Source organism: Carassius gibelio, chromosome A8, assembly GCF_023724105.1.
Source record: "Carassius gibelio isolate Cgi1373 ecotype wild population from Czech Republic chromosome A8, carGib1.2-hapl.c, whole genome shotgun sequence".
NCBI classification, from domain to species: Eukaryota; Metazoa; Chordata; class Actinopteri; order Cypriniformes; family Cyprinidae; genus Carassius; species Carassius gibelio.
The window spans coordinates 2,170,576-2,190,456 of record NC_068378.1 but is presented as its reverse complement, the minus strand read 5'-3'; the positions used below and the strand labels follow the sequence as shown (position 1 = coordinate 2,190,456).

Genomic DNA, 19,881 nt, shown 5'->3' with positions numbered 1-19,881 from the left:
CGTATACCAGAAAGTTTTAGAGCACTTCATGTTTCCTGCTGCTGACCAACCTGCACACAGTGCCAAAGCTTCCAGTACCTGGTTTAAGGACCATGGTGTCCCTGTTAATTGGCCTTAACCCCATAGAAAATCTATGGTGTATTGTGAAGAGAAAGCTACATTATGCCAGACCCAAGAATGCAGAAGAGCTGAAGGCCACTATCAGAGTAACCTGGCTCTCATAACACCTGACCTGATTGGTCTTAAGTTATATTCTAATTTTCTGAGATACTGAATTTGGGATTTTCCTTAGTTGTCAGTTATAATCATCAAAATGAAAAGAAATAAACATTGGAAATATATCAGTCTGTGTGTAATGAATGAATATAATCAAAGTATAATATACAAGTTTAACGTTTTGAATGGAATTAATTAAATAAATCAACTTTTTTTTATGATATTCTAATTATATGACCAGCACCTGTATACTGTACTGTATGTGAAGCAGCGCTCTGATGGATGTGATGATGTCAGAGCGCCGGTAGGAGGCAGAGCAGCGGAAGCCTCCTGACCCGGATGTGGTTAGGCGGAAGGAGGAGGTCAGTAGTTCTTCCGGTGTTGTGAAAACGCGCCGAGTACATCACGGGTGAGTTATTAGTTTATTTTCTCGGGCTTCAGGTTTGCACTTAAATATGAATAAGTGTGAGTTATTTACAGTTAAACAATGTCCTTTGATAAGCGTAAGTGAGATGATAGATGAAGTCAGTTATTTGTGTGCAGTCGAGTCACAGTGATTGATGAAGGATTGTTTCCTCAGAAGAGTCTGTGTGACTCTGTTTCTCTTCTAGCACATGACCGATCTCGGTGTAGTTTTTATGAAAAATAAGAAACCTGTAGTTATGAACTCTCAGAAAAAAGGCGGGATTGATTTAATCAGCTTTGCTACTCTTATTATTATACAGTCAGTATTAACTGGACTAAACAACACCTAAAAGATCTGCCTCTTTATCGAACTTCATACCAAATATCTCTCTCTTTAAAAAAAAAAAAAAAAAATTAGGTGGTTTCATGGTTTACTTTTGTGTTATTATAATCCTAAAAAAAATTCTTCTTATTTTCACAAACGGTGTATTTTAGCGTGATCTTTAATTTACAGTTTTTAGTTTAACAAAATATGTAATGGTTATATCTATTTGACACAATAGAGATTTACTTAGTTAATTGGGCGAAAATAATACTATTTGAGTCAGTTATTTAATGACAAAGGAATAAGTTAATTAAATTTGAGGATTTTTGTCACACTGGGTAACATTAACAGGAGAAGAGTGAAGACTTTACCTCAGAAGTTCTTCATGTGCAGTCAAGAAGTGTCACTGAATGTGTTCAGAATATACACAGAGAAGACTTCAGCAGCTGTAATGTGTGTTTAGAACACACTCTTAAACAATACTAACCACACACTCTCTCTCTCTCTCTCTCTCTCTCTCTCTCTCTCACACACACACACACACACTCTCTCTCTCTCTCTCTCTCTCTCTCTCTCTCTCACACACACGCACACACTGAGTCGGAGTCATTGCTGTGGTCAGTGCTCTGGTTGATTGTGTGACTCTGTAAGAGCGTGTGCTGTGTGTGTTTCAGTGGGAGGTGATTTGGAGCTGATGGGGGACGAAAAGGTAACCTGGAAAGTTAAGACATTAGACGAGATCTTACAAGAGAAGAAACGCAGACGAGAGCTGGAAGAGAAGAGTGACCCTAAACGATCTAAAAACGTGAGTCATGATCCTCAGCTGGAGAAATAAATCCTGCATGCAGCAGTCTGCTCTGAATCAAACCCCGAGAGAAAACCAGACGTTTATATCCCATCTGTGTCTACACTCTCATTTCTATTGTGTTAGGCGTATGTTTGACCCATAAAATCACTTATATATATATATATATATTTATTTTTTCCCTTCATGAATGTTTGCAGTGAATATTTGCACACTGAGGCACAAACAAATAATTCTGAATAGCATCTAAATAACGTTAATTGCACGTAGTATTTATTCATATCACAGAACACAATAGGACCATTAAGCAATCAATAATCAGATTATGAGCATGCAAGCAATATATTCAAGGTTTTTTCTAGTCTCAGCATGTATTTATCTGACATGCATTATTCCTGACGGATGCATCTGAGTGTGTTATTGAGAGAGTAGAGAGACGCATTACATCCTTCACACTGACGGACCGATGTGTGTGTGTAGACGGATGATCGGGAGTCAACACGGGACACTCCAGAGGAAGGAGAGCTACGAGACAACAGGATGGAAATAACCATCAGGAACTCCCCCTACACACGGGAAGACTCGACGGAGGACAGGTGTGTGTGTGTCTGTGTGTGTGTGTCTGTGTGTCTCTGTGTGTGTGATCCTCTCATGCTGAATGTGTCTCTGCAGAGGAGAGGAGGACGAGTCTCTGGCCATCAAACCCCCCCCGCAGCAGATGACACGGAAAGACAAGTCCTACCACAGAAAAGAGGAGAAGAGGAAGGACAAGAGGAGGCGCAGGAGTCACTCTGCAGAAGGAGGTCTGACCGTACCCACACACACCCAATACACAGCAGCTAGAGAAAACACATCACACAAGATCAAACGGGTGTGTGTCCGACCACAAAACCCTGCAGCAGCCGAAATAAGAATCACTGCTAATCATGATCAAGAGCTGCTCCAGTTCAGTAAAGTCAGGATATAAAGAAGTGCCTGGGCTAATTCCTGTCTGGTGTGTTTACAGCTGGGAAAAACCTGCGCACGAAAGAGAAAGAGAAGGAGCGAGAAGATGAGAGAAGACCGAGACAGTGGCAGGAGGACAACAAATCACGACGAGATTATGAGCGTCAGAAACGAAGAGATCAGGCCAGAGATCACTCCCGCCGAGAGAGGTCACACACACACACACACACACACACAGTCACTCGTCTGCTTTCACACACACACATGAGGCTCTCTGGTGTTCAGCACGCTGCAGCTGACGCCTGTGTGTGTTCGTGTGGATCTGCAGGGATCGTCTGGAGCAGCTGGAGCGCCAGCGCGAGAGAGAGCGCAAGCTCCGAGAGCAGCAGCAGAGAGAGCAGCGCGAGCTGAAGGAGAGAGAGAGGAGAGCGGAGGAGCGCCGCAAAGAGAGAGAGGCGCGCAGAGACGGTGTGTCACACACACACACACACACACACACACACCAGACGCACACGCACAGACACACACACACACACCAGACACAGAAGCCTGTCATCTGGTTCTTGTTTCAGGATCTGCAGTGACGGTTCAGACTCATGTCAGATGTGTCACACGATGCAGTGTGTTGAAGCTGGTGGTTCTGGGACTGGACAGTGTCTACAGTGCACTAACCGAAGGCTCTGTGTGTTTCAGGGCCTGTGTCTCATCACAGAGAGGAGTACACAGAGAAGAGCCGCTCACGGCACCGCAGTCGCAGCCGCAGTCACAGCCCGCTCCGTCAGCAGAGAGAGAGCAGAGCTGAGAGCAGTGAACAGCGGCGAGCAGGTTACACACTCCTCCTCTAGATGACACAGCAGTACTACACTTCACCTCAAAATCAGCTCATCTGTCTGTGTGTGTATTTGTGTGTGTCCTGAGGGGGAGTTCTGCATGTCACGTCATGTCACACAGTGCTGTTTGTGTTAGCAGTGCGGGAGGGGAAGATGGAGGAGAAGAACCCCCTGTCTGATCTCCAGGACATCAGTGACAGTGAGAGGAAGACCAGCACACCAGAGTCATCCATGGGTACACCTCTCTCTCTCTCTCTCTCTCCTCTCTCTCTCTGTGTGTGTGTGTGTGTGTGTGAGAGATGCAGGCTGACTGTGTGTTTGTTCTGTCAGGCTCTGGGTCTGAGGATGAAGATGAGGAAGGTCAGGAGAATGAAGAAGAAGAGTCCAGCAGTCAGAGTGAGGGAGAGGAAGAGGGCGAGTCAGGATCAGACTCTGTGGGGTCCGAACACAGCGAAGGTAAGCACACACACACACGCTCACGCACTCTCTCGCACACTCACACGCACACACTCTCGCACACGCACACACTCACACTCTCGCTCACACACACTCTCGCACACGCACACACTCACACACTCGCTCACACACTCTCGCACACACTCACACTCTCTCGCACACTCTCACACTCACGCACACACACTCTCGCTCATACACTCTCGCACACGCACACACACACTCTCACTCTCACTCACACACTCTCGCACACACTCACACTCTCGCACAGGCACAAATTCACGCGCACACTCTCACTGACACACTCTCGCTCCTACACTCTCGCACACGCACACACTCACGCACACGCTCACACTCTCGCTCATACACTCTTGCACACGCACACACTCACACTCTCGCTCACACACTCTTGCTCACACACTCTCTCGCACACACTCACACTCTCGCTCACACACTCTCGCACACACTCACACTCTCTCGCACACTCTCACACTCACGCACACACACTCTCGCTCATACACTCTCGCACACGCACACTCTCACTCACACACTCTCGCACACACTCACACTCTCGCACACGCACAAATTCACGCGCACACTCTCACTGACACACTCTCGCTCCTACACTCTCGCACACGCACACACTCACGCACACGCTCACACTCTCGCTCATACACTCTTGCACACGCACACACTCACACTCTCACTCACACACTCTTGCTCACACACTCTCTCGCACACACTCACACTCTCACTCACACTCTCGCACACGCACACTCTCACTGACACACTCTCGCACACACTCACACTCTCGCTCCTACACTCTCTCGCACACGCACACGCTCACACTCTCGCTCACACACTCTCTCGCACACGCTCACACACTCGCACACACTCACACTCTCGCTCACAGTCTCTCGCACACGCACACACTCTCGCTCACACACTCTCGCACACACACACACTCTCGTACACGCACACACTCACACTCTCGCACACGCACACACTCTCTCGCTCACGCACACACTCACACTCTCGCTCACACACTTTTTCGCTCACACTTTCGCTCACACTCGCTCACACACTCTCTCGCACACACTCACACTCTCGCACACGCACACACTCACACTCTCGCTCACACACTCTCTTGCACACGCACACTCTCGCACACGCACACACACTCTCTCGCACACGCACACACTCACGCACACACTCTCGCTCACACACTCTCTCGCACACACTCACACTCTCGCTCACACACTCTCTCGCACACACACTCACGCACACACTCACACTCTCGCTCACACACTCTCTCGCACAAGCTCACACTCACGCACACAATCACACTCACGCACACACTCACACTTTCGCTCACACACTCTCGCACACGCACACACTCACTCACACTCTCGCACACGCACACACTCACTCACACTCTCGCACACGCACTCTCTCGCACATGCACACACACGCACTCTCTGGCACACACTCACACTCTCGCTCACACACTCTCGCACACGCACACACTCTCTCGCACACGCTCACACTCACACTCTCGCTCATACACTCTCTCGCACACACTCACACTCTCGCTCACACACTCTCTCGCACACACTCTCGCTCACACACTCTCTCGCACACACTCACACTCTCGCTCACACACTCTCGCACACACTCACGCACACACTCTCGCTCACGCACTCTCTCGCACACACTCATGCACACACTCACACTCTCACTCACACACTCTCGCACACACTCACACTCTCGCACACGCACACACTCACACTCTCGCACACGCACACACTCACACTCTCGCACACGCACACACTCACTCTCGCTCACACACACTCTCGCACACACTCTCTCGCACACACTCACACTCGCTCACGCACACACTCTCGCTCACGCACTCTCTCGCACATGCACACACTCTCGCACACGCACACACTCACACTCTCGTTCACACACTCTCGCACACGCACACACTCACACTCTCGCACACGCACATGCACACACTCTCGCACACGCACACACTCACACTCTCGCTCACACAGTCTCTCGCACACTCGCACTCTCGCTCACACACACTCTTGCACACACTCACACTCTCGCTCACACACTCGCACACACTCACCCCCCTCACACACGCTCACGCACACACTCTCGCACACACACACTCTCGCACACGCACACACTCTCGCTCACACACTCTCGCACACGCACACACTCTCGCTCACTCTCTCGCACACACTCACACTCGCTCACGCACTCTCGCACACGCACACACTCTCGCTCACACACTCTCTCGCACACACTCACACTCTCGTTCACACACTCTCGCACACACTCACACTCTCGCACATGCACATTCGCACACGCACACACTCTCGCTCACGCACTCTCTCGCACACGCACACACTCTCGCTCACACACTCTCTCGCACACGCACACACTCACACTCTCGCACATGCACACACTCTCGCACACACTCACACTCTCGCACATGCACACACTCTCGCACACGCACACACTCTCGCTCACACACTCTCGCACACACTCACACTCTCGTTCACACACTCTCGCACATGCACACACTCTCGCACACACTAACACTCTTTCGCACACTCTCGCTCACGCACACTCTCACGTACACACTCTCGCTCACGCACTCTCTCGCACACGCACACACTCACACTCTCTCGCACACTCTCGCTCACGCACACTCTCTCTCACGTACACACTCTCGCTCACGCACTCTCTCGCACACGCACACACTCACACTCTCGCTCACACACTCTCGCACACGCACACTCTCTCGCACACTCTCACACTCTCGCTCACACACTCTCTCGCACACTCGCTCACACACTCTCTCGCACACACTCACACTCTCGCTCACACACACTCTCTCGCACACACTCACGCACACACTCACACTCTCGCTCGCACACTCTCTCGCACACGCACACACTCACACTCACGCACACAATCACACTCTCGCACACAATCACACTCTCGCACACGCACACACTCACACTTTCGCTCACACACACTCTCGCACACGCACACACTCCCGCTCACACTCTCTCGCACACGCACACACTCACACTCTCGTTCACACACTCTCTCGCACACGCACACACTCACACTCTCGCTCACACACTCTCTCGCACACGCACACACTCACACTCTCGCTCACACACTCGCACACGCACACACTCACACTCTCGCTCACACACTCTCTCACACACGCACACACTCTCTCACACACGCACACACACTCACACTCTCGCACACAAAAACTTTCTTTTTCTCACACTCTCATACACACACTCTCCCTCACACACACACACACACACACTCTCTCACACTCTCGCTCACACACATTCTTAAACACACACACACTCTCTCTCTCACACTCACACTCTCGCTCACACACACTCTCGCACACAAAAACTTTCTTTTTCTCACACTCTCATACACACATACACTCTCTCTCACACACACACACACACTCTCTCTCACACTAACACTCGCTCACACACACTCTTACACACACACACACTCTCTCTCTCTCTCTCACACTCACACTCTCGCTCACACACACTGCCCCCCAAATGAACAAAAACGGCCTCTGTACCATTAAACTGACTCTGTTACGACTGTCGTTATTACAGTGAGACGTAAGAATGAAGTGTTGAGTGCAGCGTTACACTTCGATCTGTTCACGCTGCATCAAAGGAGTGTGTGTGTGCGCCGCTCGTGTGTGTGTGTGTGTGTAGTGTGCAGGAATCATGAGCTGTGCTTTATCTTTCTCAGGAGCCATGAGTGATGAAGAGCAGTCAGAGGAGGAGGAAGAGGACAGAGGGAATGGAAACCACATTCCTCCCAGTGAGCATTTCACCAACAGTGCTTTATTTTTTTGTGATTTCAAAGGTATAATTTGATTTGATCATTTCGTATCATCAGAAATGTTCCGCATTAGTGTGTGTGTGCTATGTGTGCTGTGGTGACAGTTCCAGAGTCCCGCTTTGATCACGACTCGGAGGTGAGTGTTGAGGAAGAGGAGGAAGAAGAGGCAGCCGAGGAGGCCGGAGACGTCACCCCACAGTCTCCCTCTCATTCAGCCACTCCAGAAGACCACTTCATCCCCGAATCACCACCCATCTCACCCGTAGAGCTGAAGAAAGAGCTGCCCAAATACCTGCCGGCTCTACAGGTACACGCTCACACACACACACACACACAGTGTCAGCGTCAGCGCAGGAGTGTGACCCGTGTCCGTGTGTGTGCAGGGCTGTCGCAGCGTGGAGGAGTTCCAGTGTCTGAACCGCATTGAAGAAGGCACCTATGGCGTCGTCTACAGAGCCAAAGACAAGAAGACGGATGAAATCGTGGCCCTGAAACGACTGAAGATGGAGAAGGAGAAAGAGGGCTTCCCCATCACCTCCCTCAGAGAGATCAACACCATCCTAAAGGCCCAGCACCCCAACATCGTCACCGTCCGGGTCAGAGCAGCTCTCGCTTAGATCAGGGCTTCTTCAGTCAAACACTGCCTTCAGAAGAGCAGTCACATTTCCAATACATGTGTGCATTTATGTGATGCCTTTTCAAAAACTGATGCTTAAAATGAGAACAGTAATCTGGAAGTGGTGTGTGATGAAGTCACGACACGGTGTTTGAGACATTAATCATGAACTCCCATCATCTCAATCAGCTTCTCCTTCTCTCTTCCCCGCTGTATCTGATCTAGTCTGTAGATATTTGCAGTGGAAAACATGGGAGTAATAGAGATTTGTTAGAAGTTTTGTTTTCAAACTTTGAAGCATTTGTAATAAGAGACCTTTAGTTGATCCCATCCATGTCTGACTCTAGTCCTTTCACTTGGATCTAACACTTTAACTGATGAATCGTTCTCTGTCATGAGGTCTAATCGTCCTGATGATGCTAATCTGAAGCTGGAGTGTGTTTGTGTGTGTGTGACTCTGCTGCAGGAGATCGTGGTGGGCAGTAACATGGACAAGATCTACATTGTGATGAATTATGTGGAGCACGATCTGAAGAGTCTGATGGAGACCATGAAGCAGCCGTTCCTGCCCGGTACGCCCCAGCAGACCCAGAGTACTCCCTCACGCTCAGGACATCAGGGCTATACTGAGCTGCTTCTGTTCTGTGTCCTGCGCAGGGGAAGTCAAGACACTGATGATCCAGCTGCTCAGAGGAGTGCGGCATCTCCATGATAACTGGATCCTCCACCGTGACCTGAAGACCTCCAACCTGCTGCTGAGCCACAAGGGCATTCTGAAGGTCAGAGGTCACCAGCAGTGTGTCAGCTAGTGCTGTGTTAGCAGTGTTCTCCAATCATGAAGCGACTGTGACTGTGTCTGCAGATCGGAGACTTTGGACTGGCTCGAGAGTACGGCTCTCCACTCAAGCCCTACACAGCTGTGGTGGTCACGCTGTGGTACCGCTCCCCTGACCTGCTGCTGGGGGCAAAGGTCAGTGACACCACACACATTCTGTTCTGACAGACCATGAGCTCAGAGATGAAGTTCTCCGCACTAGTGTCCAGAGCAGTGGCTGTGAGATAGTCTTGACAGTAAGGGTCAGATCTGTGTGTGTAAATGATAGTTTCTGTACTGCGTGTGAAAGCTGGTCTCCCTGCTCATGTTTCCTCAGGAATACTCCACAGCAGTGGACATGTGGTCGGTCGGCTGTATATTTGGAGAACTGCTCACACAGAAACCCTTATTCCCTGGCAAATCTGAGATCGATCAAATCAACAGAGTGTTTAAGGTATGCTTGAGCTCATCCTGAATGTGTGGAGTCTAGGCTCTGTTATCAGCTCAGAAGAAGTGTTGCTGTGTGTCTGTGAGTGAGCTGCGACACGTCTGTCCTCAAAGACACAGATCGACTGTTGAGTTACCAGCTACAAACATCAGGAGCACAGAAAGCATTTTAGCAGCTGCTAAAAATGTTATAAAATATCTTGTGTTCACTACTTAAAGCTACACTGCTGTTTTTGAAGCTATTAAACTCACAGCTGCTCTATATAGAGCCCAGTTATTCACAATCACAGTCCAATCGAAATAAAATAACTCTTACCACATTCATTCATTCACTTCAGGAGTCTAGATCTACCATAGAGAAAACAAGTCCGGTTTTGCACTGTAATCATTAATGACCACTTTAAAAGTCCACGCTGGTGAGAGATCATGGTATAAGCAGGACTTTTACAGCTGGTGTGTGTTACAGTCAAACAATCACCAAATCACAGCTGGTTGATCTATATATACATGTGTTTAACTGAAACACTCTAGATCGGGTGGAGATTCAGCTGATAGTGCTGCTGTAGTTTCTAACAGAGACAGTAGAGTAATGCTGTTACAGCTGAAGCACACTCATGGTTAGAGGCACTGGGCCAGAGCTGACCAATCAGAGCTGAGATTTCAGAACAGCAGGCTTTAAAGAGACAGGAACTAAACCAGGGAGGAGAGAGTATGAGGAAATCACCTGTTTAAACCATGGTGATGTACTGTAACAGGAGCGTAACATGGGTGTTTACACCTTGTGTTTGATTAGACATGTTCACAGTCTTTCCCTCTCCCTGTGCCTGTGTGTGTGTGTGTGTGTGTGTGTGCAGGACCTGGGCTCTCCCAGTGAGAAGATCTGGCCAGGATACAGCGAGCTGCCTGCGGTGAAGAAGATGACTTTCACAGAATATCCCTACAATAACCTGCGCAAGCGCTTCGGAGCGCTGCTGTCTGACCAGGGCTTCGACCTCATGAACAAGTAAGAGCTCACACTGACCAGCACATGCTATGAAGAGCACAGGACTGAGACCCATGATGAGGCACGGACAGAGAGTGTGTGTGTTTGGCTGCATTAGAAACAGACTCTGGAGTTAAAAACAAAAGGCTCTCAAGAGTGTAACTAACGTTGCTTCTGGACATTTACAATCCTGGTCATTGAGTCAGACAGCCATGGATCTGAGCGTTGCTCTGAGATGTGGTTCTTGTGTGGCCCTGAAGGGTCTCGTCCCTCCTGACCGCACACAGCACATTCACATGAGAGAGCAGCGGAGGAAGAGGGAACACCCTGAAGACTCGTGTGTATTCACTGGTGTAATGCTTCTTCACAGCAGCACACTCACATCTGCCTCGTCCAGACCTGTGCCTGATCTCCTGCTGCTTGAGAAGTGTGTTATATCACCTCACACTCTCTCACTTCCTATCACAAATACACTCATCTGATTATTCATCCAGAAATACAGATCTGCTCACCCTCAGGTCATCCAGGATACGTTTGTGACCCTGGAACACAAAACCTTTAGTTTAGTCTTTAGTTGCTTGGGTGTATTTTTAGAAACATTGTATGGGGCAAAATTATTGTGCTTTTTATGCCAAAAATCATGAGGATATTAAGTAAAGATCATGTTCATGAAGATATTTAGTAAAACTCCTACTGTAAATATATCAAACCTTAATGTTTGATTAGTAATATGCTTTGCTAAGAACTTCATTTGGACAACTTTAAAGATGATTTTCTCAAAATGTGGATATTTTTGTTCCCTCAGATCCCAGGTTTCTAATAGTTGTATCTCAGACAGATATTGTCCTCCTCACAAACCACACATCACTGGAGAGATGATGTATTCAGATTCAGATCATGTAGACATCTCAGTTTTGAACTGACACTTCTTCACTTAGTATGGATCATGGACTCGTATCTCAAGCAATGGTTTTAAGTTAAATGTATCGATGTTTGGTTTGTTACAAACACGCAGCTTTTCACCTCCCAGATGTTCATTGATCTAGCTGAAACTGAGCAGTAATATTATCTACGTTGTGTGAGTTTATCCGAACTCCTTGGTTTGTAGTTCCCTCATCATTTGTCCCGTGTCTGCTCTCCGTCTCAGGTTCCTGACGTACTGCCCTGCCAAGCGGATCAGTGCCGACGAGGCTCTCAAACACGAGTATTTCCGGGAGTCTCCGCTCCCCATCGAGCCCTCCATGTTCCCCACCTGGCCGGCCAAGAGCGAGCAGCAGCGGGTGAAGAGAGGAACGAGTCCTCGGCCGCCGGAGGGAGGACAGGACTTCAGTCAGCTGGTACACACTCATGCTCCTGAACCCTGCTCCGTCTCTGTTACTGTCTCTCACTCTCATCTCTCTCTTGTCCTCCTCAGGGTGATGATGATCTTAAAGAAACTGGTTTCCACCTGACCACTGCTAACCAGGGCGCTTCTAAAGCAGGTCCAGGGTTCAGCCTGAAGTTCTGAGCTCCAGTGGTCATGTGTCTGACGGGTTTAGAGGACCAGCATCACCGAGCAGTTCCCTGAGCTTCACACACACACAGACTCTGAGGAACACTGTGTTTTACAGACACCCAGGACCTCCATGAAGCTCACGAGCTTTACACTTGTGCTAGCTGGCTCTGCTTGGTTTGGAGACGAGCAGCAGATCAGCACGTTCAGACTGCTTTTCTCTTTTTCTCTCCGTCTGCAGTCGCAGATGGGAATCGGATGTTCAGAATCCATTTTTGTGACAAATATGAATATTGAATAAAAAACATTGATACCATGGTCTGTCTGAATACTAGATTCTGATTGGCTTTAGTCTGGCTTTAGCTCAGCGAGGGAGGTGGGATAATGTAGTGATGGGAACACATTAGTACAGTCATGAGTCCGTCAGATGACCACTTCCCCTCTCTTAGTTGTCATGCTGATAATCTACCACAGTCTTGGTCTCTGGAAGAGGTTTGGAGAGGAGATGTGTATGTTCTCTGTGGTGGAGGAGACTTCTTCCACTGGTTGTGCTGGTATCAGTGCGGTGAGGAAGGAAGCAGGACTCTTCTTCAGCAGCCCTGAACACGACACACTGTAGGAAGCTGATCTCCTGGAGCACCTGGAGTAGGTGCAGAACGTCCTTAACCTGGAACACACAGACCAAAGGTTAATTCGCCGGAGTCAGTATGTCTTCTGCCTCTCTAAGAACTGGCTAAGGACGTCTGTATCTGTTGCTGTCTTACTGGACGAAGACTGTTGTTTTCACAGGTCACAGGCTCAGAACCAGGTGTGTCTTGTATTTTATAAAAAGGTAAGAAAGAGATGGTTCTTCAAAGAACCTTTGACTGAATGGAATAATTTCAGGGAATAATGGTGTAGATTTTGGTCTTAAGCTCTTATATTCAATTTATTCTTTTAACAACCACTTATATCCAAAGAGTTTTATAAGCACCAGCAATAGTGGTGTCGGAGAGAAACACATAACGAGGAAGTCTTTAATAATCCACATGGAGTAATCCATAGGGAGCAGGCAGAAACACAAGTATACACTGACAAGACCAGACAACCAACAGAAGGCAACTTACAAGGGGAACGTTGATAAAGGTATTTGACATGAAACACCTGTACATGATGACACAATAAAGGGAAGACAGAAACTAGACCAAAGAAAATATGAGGGATGGGAATGAGAACAAACACAAAATCCATAAAGTGTGACACATAGGACATTATTATTATGTTTTTTTTTGTTGTTTTTTTTTTTAAGAAAAAGTCAGCAGTATGCCGTTAAGTGTTCATGGGAAATATAACTTTTCAGTTGTTGAAAATTTTCAAAGACTAGTTTCAGAAGATGGGTGGGAAGATCATTTAGTGAATGAAATTGTTTTGGAAAGTGATATTGAGCCTCTCGTTGATGGTACCCTGAGTCATCACTTACAGACCTCAGACTTCTGGAGGGATGTAGACTCGTGATAGTGAGAGGAAGTACTGGGGTGCTGAGTCTGTGGCTGTTCTGTATGCAAGCATCAGTGTCTTGAACTTGATGCGAGCTGAAACCAGTAGCCAGTGCAAGGAGATAAAGAGAGGTGTAACATGGGCTCTTTTGGGATAGCTGGAAACTAGTCTAGAAATGACAAGTGCTTAGACGAAAAGTAGTGCAGCATGTTTCGTTAGAAAAGGCCTGATGTCTCTGATGCTGTTCAATGTAAACCTGCATGATTGAGACGTCTTTTCAATGTGGTCTTTGAAGGTCAGCTGGTCATCAAAGGTTACACAAAGATTTCTGACAGAAGTTTATGGGGTAATTGTAGAAGAGCCTAGCTGAATGGAGAAATCATACTGTAGTTTAGGAGTGGCAGGGAAGACAAGAAGCTCAGTCTTTGCCAGGTTGAGCTGTGTGTGATATTATTTCATCCATGCCGAGATGTCTGCCAGGCCTGAGATCTGTGCAGCTACCTTTGGATCATCTGGTTGAAATGAAAGATAGAAGATAGAAGCCATGTGCCTGTATGATGGGACCCAGTTATGCAATGTATATGGAGAAGAGGAGGGGTCCAAGAACTGATCCCTGAGGAACCCCAGTACTTTGGACATCTTCAATTTAGGCAACCCTGAAAGACCTACCTGTGAGATAGGACTCGAACCAGAGAAGTGCAGTTCCTGTGACACCCAGTGATAAGAGGGTGGACAGGAGGATCTGATGATTGATGGGTGTCGAAACCTGCAGACAGATCTAGCTAATGATTTGAAATCAGCTTTTGCAATCAGCAGGGCTTCAGTGACCAACAGTCATGTAGACTTGGTTAACATCCAGCTGGTCATTCTGAGAGGGATAGATGATGCCTGGTTGAAAACCACTCGCTCAAGTGTTTTTGCTATGAATGGGAGAAAGACACCGGTCCTTTAACGTTCTACTTCTGAAGTGTTTAGTGTGTGTTTTCTCCAGCAGTGACTGCACCTGAGCCTGCTTGAAAACACTGGGGATAGTGTCTGTGAGGACAGATGTGTTGATGATGTGTGAGTGCTGGTGAAAGACTAGGAGAAATTGCTTGCAGAAGGTGTGAAGGGATTGGGTCTGGAGGTGGAAGCATGAAGTTTAGATGCGTCTGCCTCTTTAAGGACAGGGAGAGGGTTATTAGCTGTGTATGTGGTTGGTCTGAGTTCTTGGCTGTGTGAACCTGAACTCTTGACCAAGTTTGGACCAATGTTCATGGAGAACATCAGATAACCACCTGGAGAAGAGAGAGCAGATATTCTCTAGACAGAGTGTTAATGTGGAGCAGTATTCACATCAACTGAGGAGAACGGGTGGGACAGGGAACAAAGGATGATATTACAGAGGAGAGAGGGAGAAAGGGAACAGGTTTTGTCTGAACGAAACTGGCAGAGCATTTGGTGGAGCACAAGAAGGAAAAATCATGACTGTAGCACTTGAGTGGTGTTTGACTACCTTTATTTTGTTTGGGTTTGAAACTTTCCAGAGCTGAACAGACCTAGTGTCCCTTCACTTTCAGTATATGGAAGAATACCCAGCATATTCTCCAAAACCCTCCTTATGTGTCCTGTGGGACTGGAACAATAGAGCAGAATAATCTTTTGTGTGAGGAAAATCTTCTGAATATTTTTCAGTAGAGAAAATTCCCAAGTCCCCACTTGCTCCTCACATTATATAAGGTCTCTAATCGCTTGTTTCCAGCTGTAAAAGGGGGATCCAGGAGTGACCATTTGCTTTCCACTAGCTTTTCCACTCTTTGAAGTGCTCTCATGTCTACAAGACTCTATAAATGTTCTGTGGCCTATAATGTGAGCCAATGTGCCGATGGGTGGCATCTTACACAAGGGGATAAAACATTAAAATCAGAACGGACTACGAAACCACAAACTAGAATAAGCCTTGGGTCACTACCAGCGTTTAGTACAGTGGATTATTACTATGAAAAGAAAATGCGAGTGGAATATAGTGAGAGAGCAGTTTTGTTTTACAGTGGTGTAATACGAGAAGACACTTGGATACACCGCAACCATTGAGTCCAAGGTGAGAAAACACTGGGCATTATAATGCACTTTTTTTCAGTTTGATTGGTTGTAGTTAAAATTTCCGTTTTCAAGAATGAAGCCGTTTCACCAGCGTTTTCAGACTTTTAGACACCACTACATTTTCCCCTAAACTTCATAAAAGGTTTTATGGATGTGAAAGTTGACTGTTATTCTGGATGAATTAAAGGCTTCAAATGACATCGTAAATTGTTTTACTGGACAAAATAAGAGATGTATTTACAACACACACAAGTACAAACCCTGGTATTAACACATTTGGCAGTGTGTATGTATAAAGGTGTGAGTGATGTCCCGCTGTACTGTGGTGAACTTTGACCCTGATCCCGTCGTTTCCTCCATGCTGCAGCTATCCTGAGATGTGTGATGTCCATCAGGATCAAGCGTGAGAGGATGCTGGTCTGGATCTGGTCCTGGCTAATCTTCTGGATATAATTTGCGCTCCAGGAGTACGTCAGGTCCTCAGAAGTGCACTCGTACCGTCCAAGAGTACGTGGTCAGCACCTTGTTCTTCTTCCTCACGATGCAGGTGTATGTGCCCTCGTTGATGGCATTCGCCACAATAGTGATGTGGTCATCTTTCAGGGAAATGTAGCCGGATGAGAGAACTCCAGAGGCTCACTGTCTTTATACCAACTATCAGTGTGAGAGAATGCTTTAGGTTAGGACATTTGAAGCAAACATAGCTCACATATGCTTCAAACCATTTTCTCTTTGAAAATCTACCTTCAGAATTTACATCACATACAGAGCCTGTAGAAATAGACCTTCATGTTTGTTTTACAGCATCGAGTCTCAGAGGAATTAAGTTAATAACAGAAAATGACTCCTGGAGGCACACCAGTAGTCTACATGTTCAACTCATGATCTTGTGTCAAAAACACCAAGTGAAACCCTCAGTGCTTCATCTTTTCAGAATCAGCATCGATATGGAACCCAGTCAAAGTTATTATAACAATCTGTGTAGAAAAACAAGAACTCACTAGACTTTGCCTTTCTTGGCTGCTATCTTCATCCACAGCGGAAGGTGATTATTAATGGGAACGATGCATGATGAGATGATTTGAGAGTCTGTCTTCATCTTCTCGTCTGGGGTTGGCAGTGGTAAGATTCCAGCCCAGTTGGTCTGTTTGTCCAGCGTTGAGGGCACGTTCAGGATTGGATACTTCGGCCAGTGGCCCAAAGCCACCACCTCTGAATGAGAATCCACTGGAGGAGCAACCTAGAACAATATTACGGTGTTGAATATAAGGGTTACTGAGGTTGGAAAATCTTTTATATTTGTATCGAACAAATCGATGATGGTTCCACTTGCTTTAATGCTTTAGACACCATGCATTCAGTTGATAAGTGCAGTTTATGTTTCTAAATTGGCATAATATTTCCAATTGGAAAAGGATGTTGGGCTGTTTTTTTATTATTATTATTATTATTTTTTTTAAATAGCCATAATATATAAATCACTTAAAATACACTTTGAAGTCACATTGAAGCAAAAGTAGTTACAGAGCTTTTATTTTGTAATGTGACAGTATATCACAGTCATTATCAAAAAATAAAAATGGGTGTGAACTCGGTTCTGTGCATCAGTTGTTGATTGGATGTTGAGGTGTGGGCATGTAGATGAGTTTGTGTCTTCATCAGGTTTGGAGAAATGTAGCACTGCATCAGTGTCTCATCAATGGATGCTCTGCAGTAAATGGGTGCCGTCAGAATGAGAGTCTGATAAAAACATCACAATAATCCACAGCACTCCAGTCCATCAGTGAACATCTGAAACAAATCCATAATTCAGACATTTTTATCTCGAATACGACTCCATAATCCATAACACTCCCTCTAGTGAAAAAAATCCAAATCAAATTGACACCGCATTTAGCTTCACAAGATGTTTAACGAATCTCTTTCTGACGGCACCCATTCACTGCAGAGGATCCATTGGTGAGCCAGTAATGCTACTTTTCTCCAAATCCATTTTGATGCATAAACAAACTCACCTACATCTCCTATGGCCTGCCTGAGGGGGGCACACTTTCAGTATGTTTTGGGGGAACTGATAAGTGCACTAAATGATTGCAGAAGTCCTGCATACGTCACCAGAGAGGTCAGAGGTCCTCAGTAGAACATCCAGTTAGGACATTTTGATTAAACGTGTTGTAAACACATGCAACAATAAGATGTAGGCTATAACATGCATTTCGTTTAGTATTTATTTCATGCCTCCAAGCACCATGCCATTGTGATGAACGGACGATATGGATGGAGAGCTCCAGGTGACATTAGGAGGAGTTTATTGGACACACTTTGGACATGCTTGTGAGTGGAAGATTAGTGCCTCTGTTTCTTGGAAGAGAAGAGGGAGCAACAACACTATATTTTGAATGAAATGTTTTTCTTAGGGTACACTTAGTGAACACAGAGAATGCATTTTGGAGGCGCCAAGGCTGCGTCCTCGAAAGTTTGATAATGTGCATCAGTCATATATATATCTCTATATATGTATCAGTCAGCTCTTGTTCTTGACCCGCATCTGCTGTTCTTTATCCGAGATTTGTGTGTCAGACAGACGTCACTGCGTCTCAGATCCCCGCCAAGACGCGTCCCGTGCCGAACGACCCCTTACGACTCGTCTGGATCAGTGACGATCACATCACGCGCGACTGACGCCATTGAGCCTGCTGAAATAAAACCTAAAGGCATACCGCACATCTCCAGACAGGCAGAGCCGTGACTTCATGCATCCAGAGCCCGAGCCCCGCGAGCGCGAGCACGAGCACGAGAAGTCCCGCGTGCCTCCCTTCTGCGCGCGGACGGACACAAACTGCGCGCTCCATCTTTGCGACGTCTCCGTCCAAATAACTGCCCTCAGCACTTACTCCCGTGGGCTCCTTGGCTCGCCATTGGGGGCTCTGTGATGCGCTGGAGCTCAGATGAGCCTCGGACACACAAGATCACATATACTGGAGCGCGGAGCAGAAAGATTGCAAAAGGGGGTTTCATATCCATGCCACAAAATAATCTTCCCGTGAACAGATCTTAAAATAACCATCTTCTCATTCACGTGAGAAACATTTCCATTATAAAGAGCTGTTCGTCCAGTGAATGTTGACTACTGTCTAAATCAGACATTTCCTTTGAAAGTGTGTCAGACACTTTCTTCCAGTGGTGGATATTGCATTGAATCAGAGATCACTCTGAAAATAACTTTAAATAAATGACTTTACCTGTCAAGAGAGACGCACCAGTGATACTGTGATGAAACTACAGTGTGTATGGGTATTAATTTGATTTATCTGATACGTCCCAAACAGAGTGACTCTAGAAAACCCAAACCCAGAGAAGAAGAGAGAAGTCTTGAGTGTGTTGTACAGAAGAGCAGCGGAGCAGAGCTGAATGTGTGTGTGCTTGAGATCTACAAGCACTACAACACTCATAAACCACTTAATTACTCATATTCCACACTTTTCAACTCTTATTATTCAGGTTATTGTTTTCAGGAGTTTTATCACTAATACTGCTAATATTATAATTGTTATAATGATTTTATTTTCATACGGGTGACAAAACAGGCTCGCCAGGAGTCTTCCTCTCAAACTGTTTATTTAACCTTTCACATATTATTTATTTATTTATTATTTTGTTCCTTTAAATCTTTCTAAATGTGTATTAATTACAGAGATCACTATTTTTTATAAATGTCCTAATTATAATAATAATTTCATATTTTAATGTCATCATTTCTGTTGTGTAGGTTTAATAATAATAAATGACTTTATTCATGGATATGAACTGTAATATGAAGTGTATATTTCTTGATGAACTCTGCACTAGTGTAACAGCGTGTGTCAGTGTGTGTTCAGCTGGAGGACATCCATCCATAGACATCATCACTGCTGGGCTAAATACTAATGGCCTAGGACTTTTCTACATGTATAATTATAAACACAACTGGACAGAATTGACAGAAAAACCGCTCTAATGGATTATTAAACGCTCAAAATGGTTATGTTTTGTCTAAATGGATAGTTTACCCAAAGATCTAAATGCTGTCATCGGGTTT

The 19,881-nt window shown here is 46.3% G+C and overlaps 1 protein-coding gene across 4 annotated transcripts; it reads left to right on the top strand.

Annotated features, from left to right (window-relative positions):
* Window positions 1-484: 484 nt before the first annotated feature.
* LOC128019176 (cyclin-dependent kinase 11B) lies at window positions 485-12,563 on the top strand. Of its 4 annotated transcripts, none has more exons than XM_052605256.1 (19): window positions 485-625; window positions 1,621-1,751; window positions 2,232-2,347; window positions 2,424-2,554; window positions 2,758-2,905; window positions 3,025-3,164; window positions 3,390-3,521; window positions 3,666-3,761; window positions 3,857-3,982; window positions 7,802-7,873; window positions 7,999-8,201; window positions 8,278-8,490; window positions 8,977-9,082; window positions 9,168-9,289; window positions 9,373-9,480; window positions 9,662-9,778; window positions 10,626-10,774; window positions 11,901-12,090; window positions 12,168-12,563. In XM_052605256.1, exons 2-19 carry the CDS (start codon window positions 1,641-1,643, stop codon window positions 12,258-12,260), a joined length of 2,373 nt encoding a protein of 790 aa, XP_052461216.1. In that variant the 5' UTR covers window positions 485-625; window positions 1,621-1,640; the 3' UTR covers window positions 12,261-12,563. The 4 variants fall into 4 exon arrangements, with proteins under 4 accessions (XP_052461216.1, XP_052461214.1, XP_052461213.1 ...); XM_052605254.1 differs by having other exon boundaries at window positions 3,663-3,761; window positions 7,802-7,918; XM_052605253.1 differs by having other exon boundaries at window positions 622-681; window positions 7,802-7,918.
* The last annotated feature ends 7,318 nt before the right edge of the window (window positions 12,564-19,881 follow it).

Excerpts from the sequence above, each read along its gene's own strand:
- LOC128019176 (XM_052605253.1), top strand. Across the intron at positions 9,290-9,372 it reads GCCACAAGGGCATTCTGAAG|ATCGGAGACTTTGGACTGGC; the intron begins GTCAGAGGTCAC and ends CTGTGTCTGCAG. Across the intron at positions 9,481-9,661 it reads ACCTGCTGCTGGGGGCAAAG|GAATACTCCACAGCAGTGGA; the intron begins GTCAGTGACACC and ends ATGTTTCCTCAG.